The following is a 15,923-nucleotide window of genomic DNA, read 5'->3' as shown; positions in this document are numbered from 1 at the left end:
TTTTTTTTTTTTTTAATGAGAATGAAGTGTTCTTTTGCTTTGACCTCGAAAGCATTAGTACTAGTAAAGTAATATCTAGCAAGATGTATATCTTCAGGGGGAAGAAAGGATACTGAGGGGAATAGGTCTTATGTGGATAAGCATTTTATAGATGCTGAATTTAAAATTCAATGGACCAGAATCCTTTTAGGTCATCTAGAGTAGGATTAATGTCACCTAACTTAATGCATGTATAATAAAGATCCCTGCTCACCCTCTAGACTTTTTTTTCTATTCAGTAGGAAGAGAGAAGCACATTGAAGGTGCTAACTGCGTTCACTCTGAAACAAATGCTTAATATGGATCAGATGAATCACCTCATATAGCTACCTACCTACATATGTGTACACAGGCATTTAAAATAAGTCCAATGAATCTCATTCTTAGCCCCTTCCATAGCATTAAGCTTCTGCCAAAAATTGGAAATCTGTTTGATAGAAAACCCTTTATCTGAGTAGCTTCCACATTATCGCCTTTGTACCACTGATTGTTTAGAAGGCTCATACTGGTCTGCAGGTAATTCACAGAACTATTTTGCTATCAGACCTTCAGTTAAAAGTTGGCTAAACCTATAATTTTTCTTCAGTCAAAAGTTGTCTGTAAGGATTATAGTGGCTCACAGCAGTTTGGCCCAAAACATTTGCAGACTACTGATCATGACTGTTGAGTGTTTTGTTCTTTTTTTTTCCCTTATAAAGCCATATACATGCTGTTGTATATAGTAGCAAATAGAGGAGATGTGGCTGTTACAAAAATAGTCACTACAGTGCTTATAACAAGTTCGCTGGAGAACAGACATTAGAGACTCAGCTGTGTTTTCTAATGAGAAGTGTGTTGATCAATACGTTTAAAGCACTGGCTGTGCAGGCTGGCACTTGTTAATGGAAGTGGTCTAGAGAACAAACTTGTAGCATGAATCCTGAATTAAGGGCAAGGTTAGGAAGATACAGAGATACTTCATGAGCAAAGCCCACACAACTCCCCCCCTCCCCTCCACTAAACATCCTGATGCTAAGCAGACATCTACTCTGCATTTCTGCAGAAAGTCTTTTCTGTTTTGCGCAAAGCATTCCCAAGCTGCCAGTCTGTTGCAAATCCTCAATAGACTGGGCTTTTCCAGTAATCCAGCAGTTGAGGAAGAGCTCCTCTTTCCTGTTGAGGGGTGGGTTTTGTGTCTTCATACTGTTCCGTGGGCTTGCCTCTCGTGTCACCTCTCTGTTCTGAAAGGAGTGCTGCTGGATTGCCATATAGAGGCCCCCGTGGAGAGGCTTTCCCTAAAGGCTGAAACCATTCCTTTTGAACCATTGTATTTGTTCAGTATTGTGTTAGCCCTGCTCCTTTCTTCGGAGCACCGCACCATTCTAAACAAATAAACTGCAGCGCTGCATACCCGGCCTCGCCCTCCCAGAACCCTGTAACATCAGCCTTCCCACAGCTCGGATGGACGCGGGAATGCTCAGCAGGGCTGCCAGATTTGTCACATGAGGAACCTGACAGCTCCCATCTTGCTTGAGGCCCTTATCCATCTTTATGGTTATGACATGCTATAGCAATGGATTTAGTTGTTCATAGAGAGTATCAGAGCATCCTGAAAAGTGACGCTTTAACTCCCTCCTTCCCTTCAGAAGCCAAGAGGTCCATTCACCAGCTGCAAGTAAGAAAGTCACACAGCAATAGATACCTCTTTTCTCAAACACATTTTGTTTGCCATTCAGCATTCTCTTTAGATGGAGCAGTGACTAGTGATGGTAGATGGTAGCTCACCCTCTTCCATTCCCTAACATAGAGTCCCCATGTGCATACTTTAATGTTGTGATTTGTTTCCTGCATAGGATGTTAATGTCAAAATATCAAAACATTTATTGTTATTTAGAGTTACTTCCAATAATGTCAATAGTTGTCTGTGGGAATGACAGCTTCTGTACTGTATCTTTCCAAAGAACCAAGGTCTCTGTAGTATTGCTTCATTGATTATGTTTGCTTTTTTTAATTTGCTGCTGTTATTTCACTGCCCGTGTTTATGGAATAGTGGAAGATAAAACTGAATTTGTGAACTGAAACTAAATGGTAGGTGAGAGACCAAATCCTCATGGTCATGGGCATAATAAAATTTGCCTCAGCAAGGACATAGTAAGAATGTAACTGTTTGGCTTTTAGTTCTGTAGATCTCTTTAGGTAAAATATAACTTAGTTAACAAAGAAAGAAAACCCATTAACTGTCTTAGTGAATGATGTCTTTGTGTAGGTTATGAGCTGAAGGATATCCAACTTAATAGTGCTTTTTTTATGCAGATTTAAAATAGCTTCTTAATTTTGTTCTGGTCAAAAAAAAATGTCAGGTGGTGGTTTTCTTTGTTCTGTTTCGTTGTTTAACCAGTTGAATTGCCCACTGATTTCCATTAAGATCTTATTAGTACTAGGAGTACTACATATACTATGTTCACAGTAAAAATATGTTAACTGTCAAAAAGGTAAGTGACCTGGTCTACATTTTATAGAGGTGGTCACTTCAGAAACATCAGTCGGACAAAACTACATAATGGATTTTCAAAGTGCAGATTAAAATACTGTCCAGCTCGCTAGCTGGCACGGACATTTATATTTTCCTTTAATTGGCTTTCAAGAGTTAATGCTATTTTCTTGCTCATCTGTGTCTGCGCAAAAGCAATACTATTGTATAGCACAACAGATATAATCTCTTGTGAAAGAAATACGCTTTTGTTTAATTGTTGCTCTGTTTCTGCTTTCAACATAGCAGACCGTGCATGAGATGGGAATCTAGGTACAGGTTGCTGTGGAATAGAGCTATCTCCTTGCTGGAAAGAGCCCTGTCTCTAAGCTAAGACTACATTTGGAACGAAAATTTATTTTAAAAGCATAATTATATACCTTCTCTAAAGCAGACGTGCTATTAAGTGACAAGTTCTCTCTCTTTTTTTTTTTTTTTGTTCCTTTATGAAAGCTGAATATAGATAATTATATTTAAATAATGTGCTGATCGTGATACAACATTTAGCAGCCAAAGCCTGGGAGAGTTTTATTTGAAAATCCCTTATTCAATGCCATCATTAACCATATACGGAGAAAGAGGGGGAGTAAACGTTGAAGGATCGTACCTCTTAGTCTTACACTGCAGGTTTGCCAAGAAAATGGCAGCTTTCCTGTGTTAGCCAGCAATGTATTCCAAATCCCATAGGCAAAGCCATGTGTCAGGTGCACATTCTTATTCTGTCTTCCTTTTAAAATAATAAATATCAATTAGTGAAGGTACTTTAAATGCATCTGAGCTTCTTTTAGGTAGCTAGTCTCTTAAACAGGGTAAATTTAACAGCCTTAGGTACTACTAGCCCATAAACTGTATAGACACTGATTTTTAATTCATGCTGGTATGCCACATAATTTCTGTACTTTCATTTCCAAACTCCTGAGAACAACGGCACTGTGTAACACCTTGTTTCACTGAATGACTATGGAATGCAGTCAAATTGGGATTTCATTTGTGAAGCCATCACTAACTTTTTAGGTTATTTTTAAGAGTTTTTTCAATAAAACCAAGGTATATAGAAGAAGGAAAACAGTTGTAGAAACTTGACAGTTAGCTTCAGAAACTTGGGAGATAAGATTTGTTATATATAGCATAGAAATGGAAAATCTAACACAGAAACTGGATTGTGGAGATCAAGAAGTATTCAGGGAACTTTCTGAAAACACCAATACTGATTCTTTCTGTACCTATTAAATTATACTGTTCTTGTCATCCTTCATTTCTCCTCCTGCATTCTATGGATACTAATTCTACTCTTTATGATGCTTACCTGTAAAACTTCTTCATTTGCATAGGATATAGAAGTAGGCCTTTTGCAGGTGTAGGTACGTTATCCAGAATAATCATTAATAATACAGAGATGTCTTGTTACACTGGCTAAATTCCAAGATAGCAACTATGCCTATCTACCTTCCTCATCTTCCATAATTCCTTAACTGCTTTCAACTCATTTTCAGCACAGCTTTCTTTGGGAGGGGAAAGAGACAGAAGTCTAAGATACTCACATTTCTAGAAGTTTTATGAAACTAAGAAGCTGAGGAAAGGAAAGATGGCATCTGAAAATCCCCAGGACTGTATTGCAAACTCTAACCCATTTTCAGGCAAAGTGACTCTACATGGGGGGAAAGACAAAACACAGCTGGGGGAGACTTCAGATGGGATAGTATCTTATCAGTTACCAAGGAATCCAACCCTGTGACAGCAGGTTTCATTAGTCTTTATGCTCACAGAACTGCTTTCTTTAGTTTGCTGGTTCACTTGGCAGGAGCAGTGAGGTTTGCAGCCTTCTTGTTTCAGTTCAATACCACGTTGCAGAGTATTGGTTTTACAACTTAAAAAAAAAATACTAGAACTAGTGGGACTGCGACTACAATCTTTAATGCAGGAATATCTGTTAATGCAATTAGTTGGGAAATTCAAATTATGTTTCACAGAATTATTAGCAAATTCCACTCCTTCCACAGAGACTGAAGGAAAAAAGGTTTTTTGGAGTGAATGGTAATTCCTTAATGACTGGTTCAGTGAATAATTACAGACTGCTGGGCATTGAGCCATTCATTGGAAGGGGAGCTCTCGGGTGATGTCAGTGGAGTTCCATATTTATGCAGTAATGTCTCAGGATAATGCCAATACAAAACAGAATGGTGTTTGACATTTAAGAGAAGACGCAGACAGGAAAACTTGGAAGTGTTAATAAATGTATGTTTGGTAACATTCTTTTTTGATCAGAATGTTGTTAGTAATGCCATATTGAGCCTATAGAAAATGAACCTTTAAAATAAAGTTCTCCACAAGCACATTTTCCTATGGCTTTATAGCTTGTTTCAAGCTAAAATTAAATAAGCTTGAGATTTCCCCCAGTGCTCTCCATGTTTTATGGGATGTTTCAAGAAGAACGTAATCTTACAGAAGAGTCTTCTGTGGCATGCAGCTTGTACAGTCCAGGGAATTGCTCATGGAGTACAACACTGCTCATTTTGCCAGCCTTACAGCCCTATAGCTCCTTCTACCTCAGTCATAGTCTTCTCTGCTTATTCTGTTCCTGATGTACTGATATGCAGCTTCCAAAGTAGCAAAAGAATATTCTTCTCTGTGGTGTTTTTTCTAAAATAAGTTGATGTTTTGTCAGGAGTGATAGCTATGATGACTTTGGACTGGTGCTACAGTAATGACAAAATCCAAGCCTGTACATTGATTACTTTCAGGTTTTGCACTTTATTTTCTACAGGCCAGTTGCAATAACAGGCATGAACATATATAACGCATGTAAGATTCACTTAAAATCTTTTATCTTCTCATCTTGCTGGATCATATTCTTCAGTGAACAGGTCAGATAAGTCTGAAAACTTGTGCTGTTTTCTTACCTTATCACAACTGCCCTCACTGTTTCCCTTCACCTTTGCAAGTTATATACGTCATGAGTACATGGTTGATATACTTGGCATTGAGATGTCTGTGCTTTGGGCAAAAAACAAATGGTAGCCTCCTCATTTGCTTCAGTATCCTTGCAGTGTTTCAAGAAGAGGGCACTTCATGGGAAGAAATGCATGTGCTCTCATGCTCATGAAAGCATTTGTTAATTGAGAGGCACTACACTATTTTATGTGTGTCAGGCAGGCTTTCGGTCAATGCTGACCTCTTGCCATTCCCTACGTGTTTGTTGTTAGGTTTTGGGAGTTGGGTTTTTTTTTGGTTTTTTGGTTGTTTGTTTGTTTGTTTTTTTAAAGTAATTTCATAGTGGTTGTTCATAGGAGTAAAATTATCCTGCCAGCCCTTCAGCATTTGGCATGGGACACCAAAGCTTGATAGCAATGAACTTTTTTCAGTCAGTCAGTTTTGCAATGATACTTGATATAGTTATATTTAGACTAAATAAAATATGATGTAGAACCCTTTTCTTGGCTTCTCAGACACATCATATGTACACTCTCATACAGCTGACTAAAGTTGAGGAGGTCAGGACTAGCATGAAGATGAAGAATGGACAGGATTTGTGAAGTTATTCAGAGCTGAGGGTGGGGAAGGGTTGGCTGTTGTCTTTTATGTATCTATTTTAAAAATAAAAAGTGTTTATAAAAAATGAGTTTTTTCTTTTTATTTAAAGAGAGAAAGCTGAATCTTTTACTGCTGTTAGTGTTTGTGATGACTTCAGGGGCTTCTTCAATGTCCAGCAACTGCAATAGGAACTGATTAAAAAGATTTGTACACTATGCAAATGTGACATTTCAGCTACTTTAGTAATAATAGCTAAAGCTTCTCATTGCATGCAACTGTGCAATGTTGCCCTTATGCCCCCACCCCCAGTCTCTGGTTACAATTCTATAAATTAAGAAAAAGAAAAAAAAAATCCTAACAGGTTGGATCTATAGCAGATACAGCAGATACTCCAGCAGGCATGAAAATCTTTCTCTGACTGAGCTTGAAACAGGAGTTTCCTCGTATCTTTGGCAGATCTTACATTAATGCACATCATCATTATTCCGTAATGACATGAGAAATAATGATTTTCTAATGAAAAGAAGTTCTGAGTTTATATCTAGCTTACAGAGCATTGCTTTCTAACCTCTGCATTATAGTTCAGCTATTCTGCTTCCTCTGTTAGCATGTCTCCACTCGTTTCAGTGACTTTATGGTAATGCATTCACTTTGGTGCAACTACCATACCAAAATAAATTGGTTGAGTCTGAAGAGGTCTATATACAATGCCAAAACTAATCATACTAACAGAAAGGAAAATACACAAAACATAGCTGTGCCTGTGTATGAGCACGCTGTTCTGCATGCAAAAGCAGTATCGATTTGTACTTTCTTACTCTTTACGCTCTGCATTTTGTGCAAAAAAGAACTTTCTTCCACCCCCTATCTACCTCCTACTTCCCAGCTAATATTAAAAGCAGAGACAGCTCTATAAAGAAATTATGTTGCTGAGGTTATTGCTTTTATAAAGTACTCACTAGCACTTTATGAAGAATGAAAAATGAAGTTGTTTAAAGTACCGTTGAATACAGATTGCATAAAATCCACACACTTTTTTTGCTTTCTAGTCTGTTTCTTTCCTAATTTCTCCAAATTTTGAGATTGAGGCATCTTCTTTTGCTGCTTACTGCATCGCCAATCTACTCCACAATGAGAACCCTCTAGTTCTGTTCCTGTTCCATAACGTTATCTGTTTTTCTGGTGTTCTAAGTGTTCTTTTTTTCTTCCATCCAGGTACTGCTATGTGGATATTTGTTAGCAATGACTGATGTGGAATCTACATATGCAGACTTTATTGCTTCAGGAAGAACAGGTAGAAGAAATGCATTACATGACATACTTGTGTCCTCTCCGGGTGGGAACTCTAGTGAACTGGCCTTAAAGTTATCAGAGCTTGATATAAACAAAGCAGGTGAGTACCTTTTGGTCTTTTATTATATTTATTTAAAATGAAAATGAAAAGAATAGTACACAAAATATGGTTTATGTGCATGCATTATTCCCTTGTCCCTCAGCAACAAATTTTATTTTTCTGATAATGGCAGATCAGCAGGGGTTACCTGCAATAAGAAGCTTAGATTTCATAAATGGGAAGGGTGGTTATTTGCAAGTATGACATATTAGTGAAAAAAGAAAAGTCATTCTTCAGTGAGTGCCTAGTGGCAGAGTCTGTGTCAGGATAAATTTTATGGAAAATTGAGTATAAGGAAGAAAATAAGGAAGTCCTTATTAAAACCCAACTCTTCATAATATGCTTTAATGGAAGCTCTTTGGTTTGAAGCCTGTAGGACAAGCCATGTGTCTGCTTGAAAGGTTATTGTGGAGATTAATTTTGTTTTCAGCTGCCAGAGGACAGAGCAATAGCAATGCATTGTTTGATTTACTTGGATCTTTGTTTCTGGGTAAATTGTCTCTTTCCCCTTTCTGCTGATTGATTGTCCTTCTTTTAAGGTGATTAGCACTAATGCAATCCTAAATCTTACTTCACCTCTAATATTACCAAAATTTTTAGCTGGTTGTACACCTTCAGTTGAGAGGAAGGAGGGACAGTGCATGGTGAAGGGCCTTACATTAAATAAAAATAGTAATATGCCTGCGTAATTATTTTCATGTTACGTGGGTGGGGGCTAATGAATGGATCTTACAAATATTTGAAAGCCCTTTTCAGATCTTAGGAAAGAGGTCTTATGCTTATTTTAATAACAGCAAAAAAAACCAAATGCAGCAAAGAACAAACTGTTCATAAGCAGCTGCCCTGTTTGTGCACATATTTTTCTCAGAGACAAGGGCAAGAGTTCTCGGATGCAGTCTCATCACTGGACAATCAGATGTGGGCAGCGTGACATTTGGGTGGTTGTAGTGCTATTTGGAGGAGGGGATTCTTTTTTTTGGCTTTCGGACTAATGTACATCCTAAGTTATTCCTTCTGCAGTTGCCAGTTTGGGGCCTATAGCTTCTAGATGCATGCAATTCTAGCTGGGCAGGGCCTTTAATTTTTTTTTCTATTTAAAAAGAAAAGCTTTATTAGTATGTGTGTAGGTGTGTCTATTTATTTTAATGTGGGGATATGTGTAAAATGTTGGAAAAATATAAAGTAGGTGGCATTTGAAATGCATAATGCCAACTTTCCTTCTTGCTTTAGTTTTCTTCAGTCTCAAATTTACACTTATCAAAATTGTCTTTGATCTTGTCCATTTAAAAGATATAAACAATCCCTATTTTTAAGTTAAGCTGTTGGAGTGATTGCAAGCCAGAACTGTGTTCTTTTCTGAGCTATAAGAAGAATAACTTTGTGCCTGTAATGTATGTTGGTATGCATTTTGTACATGCAGTTAGCTCTGTAGTGATGAGAATGGGTTAAATAACCGTTAGTCTAATTTTTAACACATAATTCAGGAGTCTCTTTAGTTTTTCATGGAGGCAACTTTTGCAGCTTGGGTAACTTAATCATTGCAGAAAACTGTACAGAGTTGCTCATAAAATTACCTTAGGTAGTGGATACACAAAAATGCCTGCATACTTCTTCAGGAGGTTATGCTGTTTGAATTAAACACAATGAAAATGTATGCAAATTTTGTATTATTAGTACACCTAGGTGCCAGATAAAAGCCTCCAAACCACAAATATTGGAAAATGCATTGTATTATCATTCGTATGAGTATTGGTGTATTATCCCGTCATATCTTCCAAAACCAAAGAGAGGCTAAAAAATATTTTGCATCTCAGATTCCAGTTCAGAATATACTAGTGCTCGTGGGATGTATATATGCATCATGCCTGACAGGATTAAGAGGAAAACACATTTAGGGATTGTATCTTATTTCTTTCAAGGTGCATGTCAAACAATTTATGCTAAGTACTACCTAATTATACAAATACAGACATCAAGTTTGATTCTTTTTTTTTTTCTGTTTCTTTTATTCTTATTACAACTATATGCGTTTTCTTGCAAAAGTGCAAGTACATTTGCTTTCAGCTGCATGGAGTAATGGCAGAGTAGGATAATGCAGATAAAAAAGAAGAGGTTATTATAAAACGTATGTAAATTAAGCTACCCAAGCACATTTAGTACATTCATTTTGAAGAGCCTGCAGATACATTTCCTGTAAAGAACAGGAACAGCTTTGAACAGCACTACGCAGAGAGGCCTTGTTCAAAGACCACGTATTTTCTGTCATGCAGTATTTGATACCTGAAGAGAGTGCTGGTTAATCCCCTCATTGATGAGCCAACGACAGATAATCAAGAGTTTGCTGCATAATTATGTATAATACATATAATTACCATATAATACTCTCCCTTCAAAACAACCATTCCAGTGTTCTTTGTCCATAATAAGCTAAAAACCTTGTAATAGCTATGGAATGGACATATTTACCCAACTTCAAAATATAGGTTCCAAGTACTCTGTGGCAACCCATTTTATCTAAATTTAATAAAAGCAACACTGGGTACATCTGAGAAGTAGAAAACTGCAACAGAAATCATAAGACAGAAGGCAAAAGAAAGATTTTAATAGGGAAATCAGCAGGTAGCTCACCTGGTCAACTCTCTCTCAAGGTAACCAGTGCAATTCCAAGAAACTTTATATTCAATTCATCTTACAGGTGGTTGTAGCTAAATAAAGTAGTAAGGAAAAGTACAATGAAGAACGAGGACCAGTCTCTGCAAGTCTAATCTCTAAAACAAACTGCTAGTTTTGTAGGTGTCTGTAGATATGCCACAGAACACGGATTCAGGGCAGAAGTGGAAAGAAGACTTTCTTGTAAAAGTTACAATGGTCCAACCATCTGCAAAAAACTGGGGGTAGCAGAGGCGTTAAAGTCATACAGAACTGGAATGAAGCACTGATTGTAGAAATTTGTGATTAAAAGTGATTTTAGTTCATGGTAGAAATGTTTTAGGTGTAAGCATTGGGAACACCGATAGACACTGAAAAGTCAGTAATGTTACAGGAAGAAAAATGAGGTAGAAGCTGCACATTAGCAGAACTGGTAACTGTCACTAGCTTACCAACTCACACAACTGTATTATGGCTGACAGTATCATATTATTTGGTTTGAGGTTTATTAATACTGCCTGTTGGTTTCGAAATGCTGTGTAAGAATCGCAGCTCTTAAGAGCTTATAGCCATCATGTTTTTAAGGAAGAATAGTTCAAGAGCGTGCTTAGGCAATTTTGGGATTCTCAGAATCTAGACACAAAATTGTTTCTATAAATGTATCTTAAGGCTTTTGGTAGGAGAGCTCTGCCAGCAGAAAGACAAAGTCTGTAGCACCAAGAACAGTGCATTATAGATTAAATGGATTTAGACTAGTGAGTTTTTTCAGTGAGTTGAAAGAAATCTTTGAAGAAGTGGTATATTAGAACCTTAGTGCTCTTTCTCTGAATCTTTGTGCACTATGTTTAACATTTAGGTATTTAAATATCTGGGCTTCATGTTCAGAATGATTTTTCTTTTAAACACAAATGCCTTGCAAGGTTTTTTCTCTATTCGGTGTGTCCTGAAATTCTTTCAGGAAAGCTTGACTTGCCCAGATAGTGTGAGGAATATTAGAGACTTCCTAGTAGTCAGAATAAATGGAGTAAAGAGCAGGCAAAAAAGGAATAAAAAAATCAAATTCCACTCATGTAGACTTCTGCAGTATCAGAACTAATGTAGGAGGCTTTGTAGAAAGTGTTTGGACAACTTGGGCAAAAGGGATTTCTGTCCAATAGGAAATAATTGCATGTAGATCCATCCTGATGGAATCCTTTGTAATGTAAGAGAGAAAACTGAAAAATAAAGAGTTTTCTGAGAAAGTGCCTCACAAATTTTTATTTATTACTCAACCCATAATGAACAGAACAAACCTCACTGTTTAATAGCTTAATCAACCTTCTATACAACTGTTCATCAGGTTGAATTTGATGATTACCAATACCCTCTGAGGCACTAAATACTCACTGCATGCACCAAACACAGCAATCACATCTGAGCTTTTTCCATTAGCAATATGCCATTTCTTCTATATAGAAAAGAGATGGTGTTTATGGTGCTTATTTCTATAAACCGAAATAAAGCTGCAGATGTACAGTGTGATTTGAAATGGGGAAACAATAAATATCTGTATTGAGAACTTGCCTTTGTTCTAAAGATCTATAGATTAAAGTTAAGGGGTACTGCTACCTCTACTTAGACTTCTTTACAACTTAGTCCATGGAATTTTCTTCTCTTGAACTACTGTATTAAGCCAGTTCAATACAAATTACTCAGAATCCTTGCAAGATACAAGAGACTACTTATGTCTTAACATTATTCCTTACGTAACATTATTCCTTATTATGTACCTATAGCTAATTAGTCCAGTGTTCAGGGAATTCTGTCTTACTTGCACTTAGCTTCCAGCTGTCTGAACTTGTTAGGTCTTTAATCGTTAGGTGAAATACAATACTTTGCATATAGGTGCTAACAGACCTTTGTCAATGCACTACTTAGCCTTCTTTAGACAGGCTTTATGAGCTATCTGCTCACTGTACCACTGTAAGATGTTTTCTGTTCCTCAGATCATTCTGTGGTTTGCAGTGGACTGAATGCATGGTGGGGGCATGGTACTGAAAATGGATGCACAGAACAAACACAGCTTTAACAAACTATTGCTTTTACTGAAGTTGCATCTCTTTATAGCAAACTCTGTTCAGACTTGGTGTAATGAGGTTTTTTCTCTTACATTGTCATAGTAACATAGTGAATAAATTGTCAAAAATACCCTACTATTTTTGGTAAATTCTTTAATTTCTAGCTACTTTAGGTCTGTACTTAAAATGATAGTGGTTGTTGCAGCTAGTACTTAAAATGATAGTGGTAGTTGCAGCTAGGAATTTGTTTTTGAAGGTGCCTCTTGAGGTGCAAAGTATGGCTATCTTAGTAGTAAAAGGTTTCATATTTAATGCAAGATTTCAGTTTCAGTTTCTTTTTACTTTGTTTTTGAGACTGGTGGATGAACAGTTGGGGTTCTGGGAGCAAGACCTCTTTGTTTTAGGGTGGATCACTCGTCTTTTTCTTGTATGTTATAGAAGGAGAAGGAGATGCACAACGAAATCCAAGTGAGCAAACCGGGGAGGCCCAAGGGGAGGCAGCAAAGCAAGAAAGCTGACATCCGACTTTGACCGACTGGAGCAGCTGCTGGATGTTTTCAGACTACAAGAGCATGCTGGAACAAATTTGTTTCCATGAGCAAGCTGGTGGAAAAGAAAGTGCATGTGTCTTCACTGCTGGAACCCACTCAACACAATGCTAAAAATGGGGGTACAAGCTGTGGCAGAAGACAGAATTTTCTCTACCTCTGTCATTAGCAATGGTTGAACATGTATTGATTTTTTGGGATAGTGTCATCAGATGGATCCCTTCATAATGACTACTTGATGGGAACACTTTTAGAAAGTAGAACAGGTAAATCTTGTAGCAAATGGCCTTTGAAACGTCAGAGGATCTAATTGTGTATCTTAAGAAAAGGCTTGTGTGATCCTCAGAGTTTAAAATTCTCTGGCCAAAGTGTTCACCCATTAAAAGAACTGTAAAGAAAGCACTGTTTTTAGAACTTTGCGTCTGTTTTACAGCTCTGTTATTTACAATGGTTTTTGTATCGTACGACTTAGATGCTCCACACTGCCCCTTCTCAACTGCTTATGAAGAATATTTCTGTTACTGTGAATTTTTCTACCACGCGTTTTGAAAGGGCTGGTTTTTTGCATAATGTGGTGATGTGCACATGATAGATTTAAAACGTCAACCGCTAAATTGATTATGCCTAAACCCAAATGACTCAGCAACACTCTAATTTGTTACTAGATGAGCCTTCAAAACGATTTGTTAATGTGAATACTTCAGTGTGTTTTGTGTCCTTGGTACAGTTTTGCCACTTGCCTGTAGTTAGTTGCATATCAGAGACTCAAATTGAATCTTTTATGTTATTCTTCCCCATTTTTCTAATTTTACTCCCAATTTCTTAATCTTTCTCCAAGATATTTTTTTAAAATGTTAGTCCAAGTATTTTATTGTTACGGTAGTTTTAAGAATACATTTATAACCTTGTATGGGTTAAAATTTAGACAAATTCCGTGGTGCTAGAGATTTTCCTGGTTCACATTGTTAAAGATGGGCCTTTGTTTACACACGGGAGAATAACTGGCATAGGTTATTGCCAATTATGTATTCTAGAATGAGTTTTAGATTGCAGGATAGTCCAACTAGTGGATCATGGGCTGGATCCAGCCAGGGGAACTATTTTTTCTATTCCTTGCCTTTGCCTCAGTTGATCAGGCTGTTGAGTTTGCACAGCCAGTAGCCTGTTACTGATGCACCAGGTACAGCCAAGTGCTAGAAGCTGCTACAGCAGCCTTTTAGCTAGGATGCGGAGAGGGAAGTGAGAGACCTGGCATCTAGCACCCAAAAGACTGTATTTTTCCCATTTCAGCTATTCCAAAATGACAGTCCAAGCTGGACCTTCACTGAAATACTAGGATAGCTTGTCCATCCAGAGGATTACTTAAAATACCTACAAATTAATAACCTATTCTGCAGTAGCTATGCTGATTGATTTCCTTCCCCCCATCCCACCCCAACAGACAAGGCCATATATGAGGCTGAATACTGCAAAATGGGGCAACCACACCTCTGTGTGACTAAGGTGAGTAAAGAGAATGACTGACTAGTAAACCACGGCAATCACATAAGCACCAATCACAAAGTCAGAAGATTTGTTTTCTTTTATTAACAGGAGGTGATGTCACTTTCTTTATATATAGTATATATATTATATATATTTTTGTGTTGTTGTTGGTTTCAAATGTTATGCACTTTTTAATGTTTGTAAACTTTTACTAATGAATAGTGTGATTGCTTCCTGAATATATTAATCATCAGTTAACAAAACATCTTTGTGGCCACAGCTGTTTGTTTCTACCATGTGTATCATAGTACTTGTCACCTGAAATTCTTCTGTGAGATGTGTGGAGAAAAAAAAAAAAACACTTCTGATCAGTATTATGAGCTCATTTATTAGTGTTAATAAAAAACAAGCCAGCAGTATGCTTGTGGCTCATTAGTGTAATAATAACTCTCACCTTTTATGGTTTGGAAGCTGAATGCCTTGCTCTTATTAGCTGTCAAATGCCCTATCATCTTGGTAACAGAAGTAGTCCATTTGCTTTGAAAATACTGTTACCCTTAAACTAATTATTTATTCATTTCACTTGGTGTTCCTTTCAAAGTTAATACATTATTATTGATTTTTTTTTTAATTATTAAAAAAATAATTCTGTTTTCCCCCCTTGCTCTTGCATCAGGTCTTCAAGTGGAACTGGTTGCCCCTTTGTCATGGACTAGTTACTGTCAATCTAGCACAACCACCAGAAGGAAATAAGATTCTAGGGCTTTTTATAGTGTTACTTTATTGATGATCCATGAAACACCATCAGTAAAATGTCGTGGAAAAAGGTAATAGTGGAATAAGTAATTACAGTACATTGAAGTGTTGGTTTTCCTTATTTTCCTTCAGTGCTTTTCTTTATTTCAGTACACTTTCCTTCTTAATTCTTCTGTGTTGTGAAATAAAATTCATTTCAGCCTTTCCTCTCTATTTTGTACCTGTTTCTTCTATTTCTCCTTTTGTTTTCTTTTGGTTTTAAAACAATTATGGAGGCATTTTCTGGTTTTTGAAACACATCTCTTTGTGCTGGAAAATAGCGCTGTTAATTTTAGTAGAGTAAAAGGCTGTTTATGTTCCTCATCCCCCAAAAGCGTATGAGTGTGCTTTACCATTTGAACTCTGCTCGCTCTTTTTATTTGGGGTGTTTCTGTAGCATCTATAAGCAGGCCTCACTTTATGTAAACGTGTGGTTAGTCTGTGCCAAATCACAGCACGGTATCTTGAGTACTATTATTACCCAAGCAATTACAAAAGAGCTAGTTCAAGTATAGTCACACCTTTATTTCTGTATAATTGCATCATATAACAGGGACACTGATGGCAGAATCGGACTTTGACTGGGTTATTTTTCCCTTTGCTAGTTATCTTTTTCAGTAAGCCTGCCACTCTGGGTTCTGTTCCTGTATCTTCTTTATATTTTGTTGTGCTCATGATAGGTAAAATGTTTAACTGTTTGTTTAATCCAGGATTATCTTAGAAAAATCTCTCCAAAAGCTATATACACTCAACAAAGTTAGGTCTGGACTATCAGCTTAATAGAATACTCCTTAAAGGTTTGGTTTTGGTGGTGGTTTTTGTTTGTTTTACTGTCTCTTTAGTTGCATGTTTTTCAGTGCTTCCTTCACCCTGCCAGCCCCGTCACTTCAAAAAATAGTCTCTGTACTCATGTTCTT

General features: G+C 37.1%; 1 protein-coding gene across 3 annotated transcripts in view; it reads left to right on the top strand.

Moving 5' to 3' along the window:
* PKIA (cAMP-dependent protein kinase inhibitor alpha) overlaps positions 1-15,180 on the top strand; it is a 44,034-nt gene extending 28,854 nt beyond the window's left edge. For all 3 annotated transcript variants that reach the window (XM_082327816.1, XM_082327815.1, XM_082327817.1), the window contains exons 2-5: positions 7,295-7,472; positions 12,617-12,992; positions 14,168-14,229; positions 14,888-15,180. In XM_082327816.1, the coding sequence (XP_082183942.1) occupies positions 7,322-7,472; positions 12,617-12,696 (231 nt within the window). In that variant the 5' untranslated portion in view covers positions 7,295-7,321 and the 3' untranslated portion in view covers positions 12,697-12,992; positions 14,168-14,229; positions 14,888-15,180. The remainder of the gene's footprint in view (positions 1-7,294; positions 7,473-12,616; positions 12,993-14,167; positions 14,230-14,887) is intronic.
* Positions 15,181-15,923: the final 743 nt, after the last annotated feature.

This window comes from Platalea leucorodia (assembly GCF_965183815.1).
Source record: "Platalea leucorodia genome assembly, chromosome: 1".
Classification (NCBI taxonomy): Eukaryota; Metazoa; Chordata; class Aves; order Pelecaniformes; family Threskiornithidae; genus Platalea; species Platalea leucorodia.
This window is presented reverse-complemented; position numbering and strand designations above follow the sequence as displayed.